We start from the raw sequence: 19,198 nt of genomic DNA, 5'->3' as shown, positions 1-19,198 counted from the left end.
CAACAGTACACAAGAATACCCCACCTTGACACTTATCCAGTTATCAGCAAAATCGTCATCATTGGCATCCCAATCAACAACATCACTGACCCAATCGACAACAGCCATCCTCATACCAACTACAAACTACCATCGCTACTTTCGACTACGCCATTGAACCACTGTTGTAAACAATTGACGACGGCAGTGCTCAACAACAACAAAACCAACAATACTTCACCTCCATCCAGACCAAAAGTGTTCAGATATTGTTTATAGTCCAACGCCTAAAAAGCGTGCGTTCAAACTTTATTCCACCGCATCCAAAGCCATTGCCGCCATAACTGCTGAACTAAGCTGCGGCGGAGCAAGTGTCACCAACAGTCAGTGGAGAAGTATAGCACAGCAGCAGCAGCAGAAGCCGCCGAAACCCCGACCCAGCCAGGATTGTCGACACCAGTCACATTCATTGCTGTTTGATTTGTCGCAAGAACTTGTCGTCGCAATGCAAATAACTGCCCCCTTCAGGGCTCTGGTGATTGCCCATTTATTCTATTGTGTGGCACCAGCTGGAGGTAAGTACATTCAGCAAGAACGAAATGTGTTTGCTATTCTCTCGACTTTAATTTATTGATAATGGTTTACCATTCGTATGGATCACCCACTAAGAATAAAATAACAAAAATAAAAGACCAAAGCAAAACAAAATAAAAAAATGGGGCGGTGTAACGTCTAGGCAATATTTCACACTGGGAATAACTCAAATTATACAATTCAATGAAAATAATTTGTACTAAAGTTATAAGTTTATTGGAAAATTGACATACTTTGTGAAATAAATTCGGTTATTAGGGCTGTTATTTATATGTATCAGCAGGAATAGAAAACGGACCATCGTAAATTATTGGTAAGGGGTTTTATTGGTTTTATGGTGGAACACTTCGTATGGAAATTGTGATAGGGATATATGAATGGCTTATTTAAAAACTATATTTTTTATATTTATTATTTCTCTTCAAATCGTTACATTATTAGTCACAATATTTTATGATTTATACAGAGTATGTCTAGCCTGAGCTCCTTAAAATAAACACTCAAACATTGTTTGGCCAAATAAAACCATACATTTGCAAGAAAAAAAGACTAGTCACAGCTATTCGTGAAGGACGAACGGCTACTATCCACAATGTTGCCTGTGGTGAGAATGGCCGTTACAAATCCACCAGCAGCCATTAAATGCAGGCTCTCTGTTGTCAGAAAATTGTCGAAATGAAAAAGGGCGGCGAACATCTATCATAACATAAATTATTGTTGCGTATTAAATCAATAATATATTGTGTAGAAAATCAGACGAACTGCTCTTGTTTAATTAAACAATCTGATAGTTTCAGAGAACAAATTTTAATGCCAAAAGATATATACGAATAAAAAACGATATATACGAATAAAAAACGATAAGAAACTTTAACTTCAAAACCGCATAAATGTTTGTCCAGTAAATTTAGTTTGAGGTTTAAAATCGCCTGAAAAGGGAAATGTAGAAAACGTTTTCTTATGTTCTACTCAACAATAACCATAAATTGAAAACTACACCCAAATTGTTCAAAAAAGCGGAAAACTGCAATTTATGCTTCAAAATGTTGAAGATGTTTTTAAGCATTTTATATGGTGGTGCTTTTAAAAAATTAAATTTTCCTTCCCGAATGGTCAACACACAACGCCACTGGTTACAAGAGTATATGCTCGTCAGACATGTATGAATGAATTATGGTAAATATGCCGGTGTTTTTATCGTGCACAAAAAAGTAGAAAAACACATCCACACACGCACACACACACCTTAATTTATGTTAAATATATTTTATAGTACTCTTGCTTTCGGGCCAAGGATTTGTCTGAAGCAATAAGAAAATGACAGAATTAAAGAATAAGAAGAAAAAGCAGAATGGAAAAACAAAAACATAAGAGACAATTGAATTTGCATTCTGCTGCATAATAAAACTATAACTTCAATAGACAGCCAAAGCAAATCCACAAAGTCACACAAACAATATTTCGCATATAGACAAACACCTTCACATTCTGTATATATGGGTGGGCTATGTGTGTGCGCAAACTTATTCAAGCCCACAGAAAATAAAAAAGAATTTCCATCACGCGGAAAAAAGGCTGCAAACACCAGAGCAACAAAAACCAAAACCCGTCATGTGACAGTCTATGCAAGAGGCAGCAAGGCAAACAAACAACACCCACACCTCAACGCCTGAGTAAGCAACATTTTGGTAGCATGAATTCATGTTTGCCAGATTTTAAAATGTCATACTTGCACCGCCGCCCGTTAAGGGGCGGCACGGAGAGGGCGTCAGCCTAACAAGAAACGTAGTTAAGGACAGCCACCCGCAATTCCTCAGATGCGAGAGTGTGCTTTGCTTAAAGTTTTTTGTGTTTCGTTATTTCTGCTGCTGCTGTTGTTATTTTCTCTTGAAAGGCCTTCGCTTAAATGTCTGTTCTACTTTTCATAACTCGCAACAAAATGTAAATTTCATTTAACGGCCTTCGTGCTATATAACCGCATGCCCAAACACCCGTACATATATGTTGACTATGTCTATGTTCGTGCATATAGTCAAAATGACAACATCATGCTTGTAACTAACCATGAGAAAGAGAGTACATCCTACCATTCATCCAACTATCCATGCAAGCATCAATTCATCCATCCATCCATCCGTCCATACATTCATTCATGTATCGTGAAACAACTGACGATGTTCTAGTTGGGTTACCTTCCCCCTGAAGGCAAATGTTGAAATGCAACGAAAGACAGAATGGCTAAGCTACACCAATGCAATTAAATGACGGTGTACGAAGGGGATATTTTACGTTGAATACGTAAAATATCCTCACAAAAAATATATATATTAGAGAGGGTCAACATTATATTAAATAAAATGTTTTAATCTCGAATGACTATTATGTTAATAGTGATATTAAAATATATCTGACCTGAAAACATTTTTATTTTTGCTATATCCAGTTGTTATTTATTCGTGATATTGCTAATTCCAACACCAAATTTATGAACATAATTCCAAGATAGATGACAAAATCCAGCCGTGGTCGAAAATGAGCAGATTTTTTCCGCAGAGACTTAAAAATTAAATCTCAAAACTATACATCAATAATTTATAAAAGATGTTCATTTGTGAGATGAATATATTCCACTTGATAAGTTTGAATGTTTATCTCCTAGTCAGTAGAAGTGTAAAAAGGCGCAAAATAAATTATTCTCGTGTACGTTTATGGCAAGTTCATAAAGAAGCCACTTTTTTGGCCAGTGTATTTGTGCGAAAGAATTGATGAAAAATCAAATATTTCATGTGCAAGTATCAGTGTATGTGTAGAGCATTATATACACATACATAGTATCTATATGTATGTGTACAGGCACTGCCAACATACACCAGAAAAATGGCCAGAAGCACTTTTATATCAGAAGCAAAGCAACAAAAAAGTCATCACTCAAAGCGAATGCTGGCATCATACAGTAGATGGCAATGCCAGCCAGACAGCCAACCAGCTATGATTAAAGCCAGCAAAATGCAAGAATTACATTCATACCACCTGCCACCCATTCATTCATTCATCCAGCCATCCATCCGTCCACCCAACGAACTGACAAACGAACCGACCATACAGTCAGTAGGCTATATTTGAATGTATCAAATGTAAGCGCAAATATGACAACTGGAACGATGACATATCATCATCACATACCACCATATACGAATGTAAATGTCGGTGTGTATGTGTGGGTTATGATTTCGAGTGAGTGTGCGTCTTAAATAAATGTTTATGGGTTGAGACAATCGGACAGACTTGCGAAAAGTCAGTTGGCAAGTCATCTGCAGACATGGTACAACTGTCAGGCATATTTGTGGCCAACATTTTGTGCCTTTCCAAACACACATCAGCAAATTCGCATTTTGCATTTATGTGGACCAGTTCTAAGTCATCTCCAACAGCATATTCACATCAAGCATGACAGTTGTCAGCCGACAGCCAGCAGTCAGTGAAAGATGCAAAAGACAGCCACTTTTGCCGGGAGTATATTCGGTCGTCCGTCCATTTGAGCACATTCGCTGGTTCGTTCGTTCGGTTGTTCATTAGGACAACGTTGACGTTTATGCATGGCATGAATGTCGTTACTTTCACACTTACAACTTGACAAAGTTTAGACAAGAAATATGGGTGGATTAATTCATTTGATCAAATTAAAATTTGCTAAATACAGGACGACATTCGTTGGTTCTTTAAGTAATACTCATCTTTCCAACTGTTTGCTTACCCAGTATTTCGGTTGAACTTGTTACTCTATAATTTGTAATGATGAAATTTCACCTTGACTATAGATGTACGAAGTTATGTGTGTGTATGTATGATTGGACAACCTTAGTTTGGTTACACATACATCAACCGTTATCAAATTATAATCTGCAAGTAGACTATGTTAGTATGAATGTACTCCTTATACAATTCAAATTCGTCAAAATGAAAAAAAAAACTAATATTGTAGACAGTGTTTTGAGGTGCATATTTAAAAGTGATATTTATAAGAAATGTATTTAGTAATAATTGAACAAGTAATGTTTCCGTACTATACACAATAGCATTATATAGCCGTTTTGTAAATACAGAAGTGCGGTCTAGATATTCCTAAAAATTTAAAATTCTATTATAAGGCAGGTTCTTCATATACTATGATAAGGCTACTTTTTTCTATTTATTTTTCCATTATTTTTAATATGTCAAAAATATTGTTGTAAAAATTATCGCACTCATTTCTTCCAGTTTGGATATTACTATGTTTTATATAAAATCTGGATCTGGAAAATTCTAGATTCAATACTATGTAATTTTTTCGACAAATTTTCTCCGTTTTGAACACGTACAATCACTTCTAAACACAGTGCCAACTACATCCGTTCATTCGTCTATGCACAAAAACCTTTTCATACTTCAGCGAACTGTGAGCGTTTATGATGTGGTTTGACGTGAATTTCATTTTCCAAGGCCTTGGACATTAATTAGCCACGAAATTTAATTCCGCTTACATTCAGCATCTGCCAGAGTGGATGCTGCCCAACCAAATGGCTAAGTCTATAGCCATGTCCACATGGGGTATCAACTCCTACCCACATCTAAAAATACATTGAAGCCAGAAAGTCATACAGCTAACTGCCATGCACACACACACATACATTGAAACAAACGTTGTTCGTTGAATTCAGGCTCAAGTTCGTTTCGGACGTTTCATAGATGGTTATTTCAGTCGGCCACATTTAAAATCATACAAACGATGCTCACAATGAAATGAAACGCAAAAAATCACATGAAACTACACGAGTTTTGAATTCTAAATAGTTGATTTTTATTTCAGAAGGAACAACAGCAACAAACTAGAAATCAAGAACACAAAAACACGACAGCGACAAAAAAGCCTGAATGATGAAATGAAACCCATCTAAAAAAGTGGTTTTCTATGTTGGTGAATTCATAAATTTTACATAGTTGTGGTTATTTTGAGAACAAACAAACGAATGAGCCATCAACGGACGAACTAACGAAAAAAAATCTGGCCAACAACAAAATTGTATAGAATAACAAAAAATAATAATAAAATCATATTAATAAATGAAAAAGAAAGAAAACGAACATGACGTTACGTGAGGTACCTTATACATGTCTGTGGATGTGTGTGTCATTTTGAGCTTTACAGGTGTATGGGTTGTTTACATTAAAACTAAACTAGTTCCATATTAAATTTATTTATAACATTTTGTTTTTTTTCTACAAACATACTATAATGAAATCTTCCAAACATCATCACAAAAATTATGAATAAACTACAAAACTAGATTTACATACATTCATACACACATATGTGTCTACAAAATTGTGTAAAATGTACACTTAATGTTAACATCGTTACAAATGAATATGATGTAAAAATAATTTTCAAGAGGATTGCATTTTTGTTGCTTTATTTCGCCAAAAGACGACATGACAATAAATCACTTGACGTCATTGCCATTAAATAATTTATTATTGCAGCGTTAATACTTTCAATGAAAGTAGCTGCAGCAGCAGCAATCGGGGAAAAGTAGTTATGTTCAACACATTTAATTTTGTTGCAAAATTCGTAGTCGTTTTTAAATTTTGTTTGTGATTTTGAACGAATACAAATGTGAATTACGAGTGGTCATTAAAATAGTTTTGGGGAAAAAAATTAAAGATCCCTACTATTAGTTTGAATTGTTTAAACAGGAGATGGTAGAAAGTTTTAAATACGAACATAATTTTAAATTACGATGACATATCTAAATTCGCCCGATACGAATATATGAGGACATTTTGTGTGGACGCCAATATGTCGAATTATATCAAGTTCGTTGGTAAATACAAATATGATCTTTAAAACATCAACTTGTAATTGTAATTATATGGTAGCTTTCTTTATATTATTATAAGTCGAAACGTCACATTACAGTCGATTTTGTTAAAAATCAAAAATATGAAGAATATTCGACATAATCTGTCCAAATTTAGAAACATAGATCAAATGTTAAAGAATGGAAAATAGACCCATTCTATACAGAGCCGATATATTATTGCATTTCTGCACTAGAATATGCGGGACATTCATCGATCATTTCTATGTATTTAATCAAGATAAAACTAAAGCCGTTGATGCAGAAAGTTTAAAAATGCACCTGTACTTTATCAAAGTCTGACAATAACATTTAAATAAAAGACTTACATTTCATCAGATATTGGTTTCTAGTGCATTAGTCCTAGTAGATAGCCCAGCTCCATCTAAACTAACAATGACCTACGACTAGGAAAACTATCAAGCCCAAATTTCTCTTAAATCTTCCAAATTCTATAATAATACAGTGTAAAAACCTTTTTATACCCAAATGTCTCTTGTAACAAAGCGAAGTACTTAGCTGACCAACGACATAAACTGCATGAGAATTTCGCTGGAGCCTCACTTCGATGTTAACGACTTTAATATGTGATGGAAAACTCAAGAAGTCAGTTATTTTATTTGTTAAAAAATGTTCCTCTTAAATCTTCTTCACTTTCTATCTGTCACGTTTACTTTTATTTAATTTCAATATTTTTTCAATTGATATGTATCGAAATCTTAGCACCAATAAATAATGATAATAAATACAACATTTTTTTGTTACACTAACAAATCCAATACCAAAACAATTTTTGATTGAAGTCTCAGAATTGTTTCATTTATATTACATATGACAAAGTGTTATAACCAAAAATATTGAAATTGTTTTTTTTTTATGAAAAACAATAACAATATCTCTATGCTTACGTTACAAAATCGCATACATAAACATCAAAGATTTAAGAAAAATAAACAGACAAACACATGTACATATTATATCACATATTTATGTATGTAAAATATAATAAAAATCCATTATTCCAGTTACTTTATGTATTGAAAACAACACGAATGAAAATACAATTTTTATTGCGATATTTTTTGTGTGTTTCTGTACTTTTACAAGGATAAGAATAACAACCAACAACCAGTACCACAACAAAGCAAACTTTTTCGCTGATTGTTTTGAATTTACCATCGAAACTCAAGGCAAAAAAAAATATATATATATAGAAACGAATAAAACAAAACGCAAAAGAGGCAGAATAAGTTCTGCAACCACCACATTTCACTCACGCTTTATAAATAGTGGCGTACATAGTTTTATTACTGGCTCTTCACTTCATTCCAACGCCAGTTGTCGGTGTTTTTTTTTTTTGTGTTTCTTTTTTCTCCTTTCCTTTTATTGTTACTTTATATTGTTTATATTCGCATTATGTTACCATAAAACACTATAAACTACCAAAAGAATCTTGTTTTTGTGTTGTTGTTCCTCGGCAGTATTTTGTTGCTAAACACTAACAGCGACAACAACAACAACGATGTTAGCGCTAACAATCTTTACCTTCTACAGAAGTAGAGCTAAGAAAAAGTTCTCAGAGATAAAAAAAATAGGTGGATTTTTCAGTCTATAGCCCAGTTATTGTTGCAAAATGTCAGCTTGTTTTAGAGATTCGCAGAATTGGGATAAAATCACAATTCAACTTGTTGTTGCTGCTGCTGTTATTTTTGCTCGCTTTGGGATGGGGTAGGAGAGGGAAAATTCAAAAGCAACCTCTTTACAAAATAGACAAAGATGTTTCACTTTACTTTAGATACTGATTGTGATTTCACATTTTTTCGCATTCCCTCTTTAAGAATAGTAGAGTTGATATGTTTTCTTCGAGTCTTGTTTTCTGCTCGTTTTTTCTGTGGAGCCATTATTATTTTCCTGTTTTACCAGTAAAGCGTTGTATTACTGTTTTTGTAAGATGTCTTTTGTTGTTGTATACTCACTTTGTATACTTGTAACAACTGAGTTGTTTATAGTTTTGCCTTGATAGTTTTAAGTTTTTGTATTGTTGTTATTTTGCTTTTAGTTCAGAGTGATTCCTTTGGAGCACACGCTTCTTCTCCATATATAATAGGAAATCAATGTTATAAATCAAAGGAAACCCGAGATGTTCAGCTACATTCATCTAACACATAACTACACTTTATGTTCCGCCGAGACCAAAAAATAAAATAATGCTGAAAAAAATCTAGCACTGCAGAAAATGCAATTGTTAAAGTAAAGCACAGTGGTTTAAATGATAAAATATGTAAAAAATGACATAAAAAATTTTAAAATACTTCGAAGATTAATTATGAGATAGTTCATTATTTGATCGTCAATTATATCTTGTCCACTACAAATTAATAGCAAATATTGAAACTGAGCGAACATTTTATCAATATAGGAGTAATGTGCGACATACTTACTTTATACTTTTTTATATATAAATATACCGATCGTTCTGAATTTATCGAATAATCATTCCAACATTTTGAATGCCGTTCTTGTCATAGATATATATCTATACTTCACTTTCGCAGTTCTTAGTCTTAACATTAGATCACAGAACGATCTCTGAAGAAAGACTAAGTGTATTATGATTTTATTGATAGCATAATATCATTGAAATATTTTTCCTTTCACGGTACAATCGGTTGGACAATTCTTTAGAGTAGCTGCAGTAAATTAAAAAAAAAAACTTAATTTTCACTATAAAAATTCTATCAAGAAAATAAAACAGCAACTATTGTTTTTTTATTGTGTGTTTCTTAATGTAGGCCTACACAACTACCATATGTAAGTTTGTGTGGCCCCAAGTGTTTGTAACGCCAAGATCCATCTTTTAGTATACCGATCGACTAGCTGAATCGATCTAGACATGTGTGTCTGACGGTCTGTCGATTTTAATTTGTAAATACGACCACCGACCACAGTTGTGGATCAATCGCCACCAAATATTGCACATAGAATGGGTTCTAGCCAAACAAGTAATGATCCATTAGGGAATGAAATGAATCAAAACTTTATTTTTGTCTGTTTTTCTGGTCAATCTAGAGGTCACAACCGAACATCAAGGGCCAACTGATCAACCGGACATCACGAAATTTTACACAGAAAAAGGGTTCTGACCATGGAATAAGCATGAATATTTTGATGAAGAAAAAATAAAAAATAAATATTCCCGAGAAGTAGATTGCATATGATAATGATGTTCAATATTTAGCGGGTCAAACGAACAAACCTTGTTTGTGTAAAATAACAACATATGCATTTTTACCCCGGAAACATGATTCCTTAAAATAAGCCGCGGAGGAGCTGTTAACCACTATACGTTCAAGAGATTGAAAATATCGCGAAATATTTCCCACGCTCGGAATACAAATTCTTCGAAACTTGTAGCTCGTTGGTAGTTGTAGTTGGGTATCACATGGTCGGCTCCGTCCGACTATACTGCTCCACTTCCTGGTTTTTAATATATTACTGTTTAATTATTATTTCCTGATAAAGTTTTTAATATATTACTAAGTGTATTTAAATTCCCACAACAATAAATGTATTCACTCTACGTGTTCGTTCAGTGGGGGTATACTGCTTTTTGTGTTACTGGCTTTTTGCAATCGATTTCGTATAAAGTAGAGTTCAAAAATGTTAGGCATTAGTTTGTTCTTTTAGCAGTTTTCATCAAGAGTTTTAGATGTTCAAAACTCATATAATATTGGTGTTTTATAGCTATGTGACTGCATTCTATTCTATTGCCCCAAAATACAAAATATGAAATAGATTTTCGATAGTAAGACACGTTAAACAAATTCGTTTGTTTGTTATTCCCAATGAAAGCGACCAAATTTATTACATGCCGTTTGTTGTTGTTATTTCTATATTTTTGTCGCATTCAAATAACAATAACTTTATCATTGTCCAAAAGAATTATACGATTATTTTTTTGGACGGGAATATTGTAATCCAATGTGTATGAAATGAAAATAAACAAAATCATTGAAATTAGTTTTGAAATTGAGTTCACACAGGTATCGAGTTAAAAACAAAATTGCAGAAAATGGATCAAAAATAATTCCAAATTCACCTTGAAAACAAATAATAGTTATAATTTATATGCCACGTGTCATGCAACAAATAAAAAACCAGAAATATTTCCCATATAAAAAAGTTAATACAGAAATTAAAAAAAAACAACTTGTCGAAAAGAGCAGACCATGCAGTACCCCACATAACTACTCTTGAACTACCATTGTAGGTAGAAGACAAAGTATATCTTTTATCGAATTGGAATTAGTTGTTGTATCCAAAAATGCTAGCTTTTGGCAATTTTACAATACATCGTATTTTTATACCCTTCACCACAGTGTGGTACAGGGTATTATGTCTTTGTGCATATGTTTGTAACAGGCAAAAGGAAACGAGATAGGCCCATAGTTCCTTTTGAGAATATGCATAGAATTACTTTCTGAGTCGATTTATGCATGTCCGTCCGTCCGTCCGTCCATCCGTCTGTCCGTCTGTTGGTGTTAAATTGTAAACAAAGTACAGGTCGCATTTATAATCCGATTTTGATGAAATTTGGCACAGCTCATTTGTTTGGCCCAAGGACGAACGCTATTGAAATTGGTAAATGGCGCACCAAAGACCCTATATATCTGTCGATTTGCACGAAATTTAGAATATCGTACTGAATTGAGCCTAGAATGATGTCTGCCAAGTTTCGAGAAAGTCGGTCTAGATTTAGATATAGCTCCCATATATAGTTTCGTCCGATTTCATATAAATGGTGCACCAAAAACCCTATATATCGTTCGATTTGCACGAAATTTGGCATAACATACTGAATTGAGCCTAGAGTGTTGTCGGTCAAGTTTCGTGAAAATCAGTCAAGGTTTAGATATAGCTCCCATATATATTTTCGTCCGATTTAGGGTAATTGGTGCACCAAAACCCCTACATCGGTTAGATTTAGATATTTAAGATTTAGATATAGCTCCCTTTTATTATAGATTGATTTTAAGTCATCGACGCACCAAGGAACCAATAGGCTGATAGGAACAAAACGTACTGAAATTTGTATAACCTAACCTGTGACAAGTTTTCGCCCGATTTTAAGTAAATTGGGCATCAAACTCCTCATGTTAGTCAGATTGACATCAAACTTTGCACAACGTACAAAATTGAGCATAGAATTACGTAGTTGCGTTTTCTAGAAGTACAGACATAGCCCAACGAATGACCTATTTATATTTGTTTGAAGTCTTGAAGACTTTTGTACCATTGTAACAAACGAATGACATGTTTATGGATAGATTCGCATTTATATAAATATCACATATTTTATTTCATTACATTTCATGTTAGTAGTCCTATTTAATATACCCATAGAGAAGGGTATCATATAGTCGGCCCGTCTGACTACTAATAGTAAAATGAATTCAAAATGGTATAGCCTTCTATAAATTTTTAATTAATAATAATATTTTATTGTTAATAAATTAGGATTTTCTCGAATTTAAACTTTTTGAAGTTCCATTTGAATGAAGAATATTCTTCACATATTATTTTAATTTTGTTGTTGTTTAATCCAAAAAATAAAATTGTTATTTTTATTAAATAATTGATATGCAATATACGTAACTAATTAGGCCAAATATAGCAAAAAAATTGACAAGTGACAGATATGCATACATAACTAATAAATAATTATACAATATGTCAAAAATAAAAATGTACTAATTTTTTGGTAACTTTATTTATACAAATGTTTTTTTATATATTTTATTGATAATTTGCAAAAATGAAATCAGCCAGTCAATTTGTTTTGGATGTTTATTATAATTTAATTATATGCTTATTGTTGGAGATGTGTTATTCATAGAATCTTTAAAGCTGTCATCCATGTTAATTATTCCCTTTATTACTAATTTTCTTGCTAAACGTACAAAATGCAAATTTTAATTGATATTCTTTAACCATTGAGTATTTATTTTTCACATAATTTCGGGAACATTTGCCTGGACCAACATAAAATTCGACGTACTTACATGCAAAATGCCTAGCTGGGCAAGTGTGAGGAAACACACATATACATACATATATTCCCTTGTTACATTTTTTACTTTCCGTTATATATATATATATATATATGTGTGTGTGTGTGTGTGTATTTTGCCTATGAAATTCTTACACTTGTAGTTATGCTGAGAACACTCATACACACACCCACGTACATTGTCCTGTACACAATTTTACAAACACTTATTCGGATGCATTATGAGGATAGCCTGCAAATGTTTATTATAGTGAGCTTCAGGCATATTCACTGGTTTCTTCATGTACACGTTCCACTTTTCTTTTGCTCGTTTATGTTTAGCACAAAAAAAGAGGGCCAAGGCAGTTTCCATAGTTCTTTTTCGTTGGCCCACCCGTTTGCACGTTTGTTTGTTACTGTTGTTTCGTATAGTGGCAGCTGTAGCTGCAGTTGTATATTTTTTCTTCTTCTTCTCCTTCTGTCTTTCCATCTTTCTTCGGGCATGGCCAAATAAGCATTCTCTGCTCTGCAGATTTGTGTCCATATGCGTGTTAGGGAGTATTGTAAAATAAATTAATATTAATGCAAATATTTGAAAAACTTTGTTATTTGATAAACATTTTAATTTAAATGCAATGAAAAATGTCCAGCTGCTTGCAAATTAAACAATTATCATTCGGTGATTTATATAAGCCCTCATATATATGTAGGGAATATGTATTGACTTTGAGTTCATTTCACTGTGGGATATTTTAGAATTCGTATAATGTTACTTCAATTTTATAGTTGTTGTATTTTCTGAGAAGAGATTTTTACATGGGAACATGGCCAATCAGGTTATGCATATTTTCTCGACGACAAAATCTTGATAGTTTTTATTGAACTTGTACTGGGTGTGATTAGAATTTTCGACAACAAACTTCTCAAGATAAACTTTAGGAGCAGTTTGACACAATTTGACATTAATCTATTAATGGGAGGTACCCCATAGAAATAGTGTGGCAGTTCATGTTGTAGTATTATATGGAATTATTTAATCTTCTCCTTATTTAGTATACCCGCGATCCCTTGAAGGCCAGATTTTTCCCTCAAACGATTGGTATTGACAGCCTTACGTGGACGTTATTAGATTATCATCACATTTGATATTTTCCTCATAAACGATTAATAAATAAACACTTTCCTACTCTGAGGTTGAATCCTCATTTATTTATATGATTCTGAAGACGTTCCACTTACAAATTCTGATTCCTTTCCGTAGTTCTTTATAAGCGACTTCTGGACATGAATATGCCTAACACGTATATAGATAGTTGTGACTTCATAGCAATAATTCTCCATTTCGATTCATGCTAATATTTAAAATAATAATAATAGAAGCTTCAATAATATATGTAGTAGTAATGTCGCAAAAAAAAAAGTAGATTGGATTGCATATCGCAGCATAACATAATTTTGCATCGAAACTAGCAACACTTTTTAGGTTCCTTTTTTCCAGTTCGTTGCATAAGGCCTCTGATTTACAAACAAACAAGAATACAAATCTTCTACATACACATACGCACACCCCAGCTTCCCACTATGGAAAATATCCATAACGTTTCTCATGCCTGCCAGCAGGCGAGTAGGCAGCAACCAACAGCAGCAAGTCAGCAGCCGTACATTTCTTCATGTTCATGTTAATTTTTCCGTGTAATAAATTCATAGAATTGTTATTATGTAAACGTATGTTAATTTCTTTCCTGTTCTGAAAACATACTACCAGCAATAGCAGAATCTACTAGTTGTAGTAATAAGTGAGCATTTATTACGATTTAAAGACTGGGGGCAATATTTTATCATTACAGAGGGAGAAAGCAGAGCAAAGAGAGAACAAATAAACCGAATTGCTAGTTGGTTTCGGAATTCGTCGAAACAAGATATATATTTTTTTAAACCATATCGCCGATCTAAAGTAATTGAAACTATTTAAAACCCAACAAAAATTTATTTTTTGACTACTAACGAATATTATTGGGTAGTACATTTGGAGCATGTCACTAAAATAGACATTGACCTATACAGTTTTTGAAAGAATATATATTAGTATATCACTTTTAAGTTGTAACTTGTAGTCATGTCGAATTCGGCTATCCTTAATTTACAACGAATTAAAACTATATATAAATTTATTATTTTACGGCTAGAACTGTTTTTGTCTGGAAATACATATTCTGATATTTTTACTATTAAATAAACATTTGATCATTTTTAAGATGTCTATATTTACATAAGGGCCTTTAGATTAAATTTCCTAAATTTGAATTTAACTTTAAATAGTATTACATTAAATTAATCACTTTAAATACAACAACCCATATACACAAACCCACAACGAAAAAGCGAAACAAAAACTTTTCAAAAGACCTACATCAAAATAACATAGATTAGAAATGTTTTGCTGCAGGTGTGGGTGTCAGATTTATTTAGATTTATCTGTTGCATAGATAAGACCTAACAAAACAAAACATATTTTTTCAAACAACATGTTTCCCCAAAGGCCTCCTAACAAAATATGAAATGGCCGGATAGGCATTTCAAAAGTAGTCGTCTGCCGCCTCCTTTCTGGTTTAAATTTCATCATTATCACTGCTTGGCAGTTTTTAAATCGCCCTTCTTATCTTGAGCCAAGTTAGTTTGAAGGTTAATTTACCACATTTATCAGTCAGCTAAAAGTCAGTCAGATAAGAGTATAAATTTGAATGAGATTTATGGCATTATTCGTTCGGGCCATTTATTCTGTTACCCCAAAAACTAGGGAAATCCATGTGAGTGACCAGGAAAACTTTAAAAACACTAAATAGCAAATGTCTAATGCTATTTACTCGTGACCATTTATGGCCATTTGGATTGAAATTAAGTTATAGAAACTTTTCACATATTTCTCTGCTGCTTCACTCCCTTCGGCCGCTTGTTTTTGTTCGCCAAAGTTATGACAGCTAACAAAAACTATTTAAGTTATTTGACCAAAAGCTAAGATATGACCGACCCAAGATGATGTTACCAATGCCAAATGAGACCGTCGTAACCAGAGGGGGCCGGGGGTGGCGGGACGAAAGTTAGCTTGTTTGGGAATTCATTCGAATACTGCAATGCGTTAATTGTGTCAGAAAAGTTTTCATTTCGTTGTTGCTGTCGTTTGTTCGTCGTCTCATAACTCTCATGCCCTGGAAAATAGTTCACATTCCATTATTATTAGATACTGAGTGGGTGCTGGACTGCTGCTGTTGCTGCTGATTGTTGGCGTTAAGGATTGTCATGCCTTGGACTTAGATGTCAGCAATCAAACTAAAAGTTACCCTGTATTTTTTTCTCATTTACTTTTCATTCATATCTCAGTGGAGGATGTGTGTGTGGGTATGTATGGATGGGTGGGTGTATTGTGCTCCATCATCAGTTGAAAAACAAGCATTGTTTGTTCTCAAGTTATTTGAACTACGAATGTGTCTACTTTCTGATTGGACTGGACTGGGACGGTAAACTAATCCAAAAATCTATATCTGTTTGGTTTTTTTTGCTCCGACTAAACTTTGTCGAAATGTTTGAGTACTTTGGAAAACATGTCTACTATTCAATTACGACGACTGGGACAAAAATCAAAATCAATTAAAAATAATTGAATAGTGAAATGACTGTCGTACCGAACAAAAAGGTTGGTCATTTAATTTCAAACTTGTCTCGTTTATCTATCCCCACAGTTAAGTAATCAGGTTTCTTTATCTCTATCAGTGAGAGGAGAGGAGATTGGAACAAAGATAATTAAATCTAGTAAAGTTCATGTTCATGTCCATGCCCATAAATAGCAATGGCAGAACAACAAGAGCAGTTCAACCTTTATTTATGTTTAAAAATATTATACAATTGGGCAGGTTTAAAATGAGCTCAAGTCACAATGTACAACTCCTAAAAAGAAGAAACATTATATATATTCCAAGGAACAATTCAAATTAAGTGCAATTGTCTTGGGGTCAAACATTTTTTTGATTTAATTCGATTCTACTCTAATTCAAGAATTTCCCTACAAAATTTCAAGTGAAAATCTCAAGAACTCTTGAAAATGTAGCCGATTTATTGTGTCAGCATCAAGTGACGGCTTAAGGGCTTCTCAAACTTTAAACGCGTTTTTCTCTTTTGCGAATGGCGGGCACGATAACTCCAAAACTAATAACGCAATCGATTCCAATTTTTTACACGTTTCTCTGTGAGTGTATAGCTATCGTATGAACTAGGATAAAGCCAATCGGTGAAGATCTTCCTTATTTTTTAACTTGGGACCGCCATTTTGTTAATTTTAGAGCAAAGTCAATAATCCTAGTTCATACGAGAGCCAGACATGTACTCTTTCTAACACCGTTGGAATTTTCGGATTCCTATGTTCCAGTGAGGAGTTATCATGCCCGCCATCAAAAATAAGGACTTTTCTTTGATCACAAAAAACAACAACAAAATTTTTTTGTAAATAATTTTTCTTCTCTTTTAAATCTTCCAATATATATGTGCAAAGTTATAAACCTTAACAAGCATTGGTATTGATTTACCAGCCCATTGAAAATCTTGGAAAATTAAAATCGAGAATGGGTGGGGTTCCCTTAAATATCAATCAATTTTTTAATCTGTATGTACAGTTCTGCATTGGTATATATTACCAGAAAACAACAGTATGTGGAATAATGATTTGAAGTTTCCATAATCCTCGACATTATTGTCTGAATTAAAATTCAAGTTGTGTTTTTAACTCAGCATATTCAAGAACTGTCTATCCGAGTTGCCATAATGCACTAGGTGGTCCGCCAAAAGTTGCCACAGGGCATGCGTTTTTTAAGTATTTCAGAAAGTATTTTTGAATCATACAAGCAAATTTAGTTTTTCTGGAAGTTTCTCTACTCTTCAACTATGATATGCTCATATCAGAGATGCCACTGTAATTGTTAAATGCCAGTATTGTTGATGTCATTGTCTTTGACTGTCTGCGGATTTGGGATATTCCCATAAAAAGCCCCACTGTTCTGCTGATTTTTTTGTTTGTTATATTTCCTTTTTATGCTGCTGCTCTTAGTTTCTTGCAATCGTCGGCTATTGTTTTCCGCCAGTCGACGGTAGCAGTCGCAACAATGCAAACATCATTCGTGATAGTTGTATTGCAAAAGACAGGAAGTTGGTAACATTCATACGACTGCAACAACAACAACAATAAACCCAGCCAAGCCAAGCGAAAGGATGAAGGCAATGCACCAGAATTCATGGGCTGATATTTAAGAAGCAACACAATCGTGACAACAATAATAATTACACAAACACACTGAACTGAAGTCTCAAAAAACAAAACGAAACAAAGCGAACATTTTACATACTCGTATAGTCCCGGGTAATATTTAGAATAGAAGTTTAATGCCTTTTCATACTGATGACAAAGAGCGACAGAGAGATAGAGAGAGAGACGCCAGGCGGTTTCTTGGACAAAAAGGAAGTTTGCAAACAGTTGAAGCAATACACCAAGATAAAGGCAAAGACCTTTGCCTTAAAGTATTATGGGTGTGTGTGTGTGTGTAGATCCTTGTGTGATGCTGCAGCTGCCTATTTATGAGGTCTTCCAAATGTAGAAGGTGGAACTTACAAAAGCCAAAACAAAAAGAGAAAATAGTTTTACAACAACAACTGCAATGTTTTAGTATAACGATCCAACGACACATAGACATACATATAGAGAGGCCAATGGGAATGTACGTATTTATTTTTCATTAAAAAAACAAAGCTCATCGCACATACATTCATACATATGTATATAACAATCAACATTAGTGCGTGAGTGAACAGCAATTTTGTTGCATTTTCATTTTCACAAACCTACAATCACACACATGGAGTAGAGTTTGCATTTACATTTCTTAGGGTTCAGATAATCACAACAATTTCGGTTGCTTTCATTTATCCAAGATATCTGATTTTACTTGAATTTTGATGAGTTGTAAAAGATAATTCGTGACTAATGCAAAATGTCTGTGAGTGTGTGTATTCAAGTAATTGGAAAAAGTAAGATTATGAATGAATGAGATATACAAAGAGTAACGTGATTATTTTTAATTAAAAAAAATCCATCCATCTGACATGGACCAAAGAGTAATAATGCAGAACGGGCTTTTTTGTCAAAACTTAAACATTACTTATGTCAAGTAGATGATAATATTATAATGATTTTTTTCATTATGCATTGTCTACTGTAATTTTATACTTTGGGTCGAAAATTCCCATATCAAAAACGACGAATATTGGTCTGATGTCCAAGTTTTGGTATTTCAGAAACATTTTCCAAATTGAGTGTCTAATCTATTTCTGTTGCATATATTTTTTGTCTATTAATTCCAGGTGTTTTACTATTGTGTATTCTATCCAGAGAAAGCTAATCTTTATAGGTATATAAATAGACATATCGATGATATAATCGATAACCTCAGCGCTATTTATTCATAAACAACATTTAAACATAAATTAAAAATTATATTTTTTTACTTAAAATAACCCCTAAAATAAATTAAAATATTCTAGTCTCGAAATATCCTTTACGGATGTGCTTTAAAATTCCTTTCCAACCCAATGAAGATCTAAAAATAAATGAAACAAATGGTCCATTGAAAAATGTCAA

General features: G+C 33.4%; 1 protein-coding gene across 1 annotated transcript in view; it reads left to right on the top strand.

Moving 5' to 3' along the window:
• Positions 1-437: 437 nt before the first annotated feature.
• The window catches only part of LOC133323016 (disintegrin and metalloproteinase domain-containing protein unc-71), a 172,237-nt gene continuing 153,476 nt past the window's right edge, over positions 438-19,198 (top strand). The window contains exon 1 of the mRNA XM_061531973.1: positions 438-554. Within this exon, the coding sequence (XP_061387957.1) occupies positions 485-554 (70 nt within the window). The 5' untranslated portion in view covers positions 438-484. The remainder of the gene's footprint in view (positions 555-19,198) is intronic.

The sequence above is a fragment of the Musca vetustissima genome, unplaced genomic scaffold (genome assembly GCF_032173495.1).
Source record: "Musca vetustissima isolate MV318-11 ecotype Yass unplaced genomic scaffold, APGP_CSIRO_Mvet_v1 utg3678, whole genome shotgun sequence".
Classification (NCBI taxonomy): Eukaryota; Metazoa; Arthropoda; class Insecta; order Diptera; family Muscidae; genus Musca; species Musca vetustissima.
This window is presented reverse-complemented; position numbering and strand designations above follow the sequence as displayed.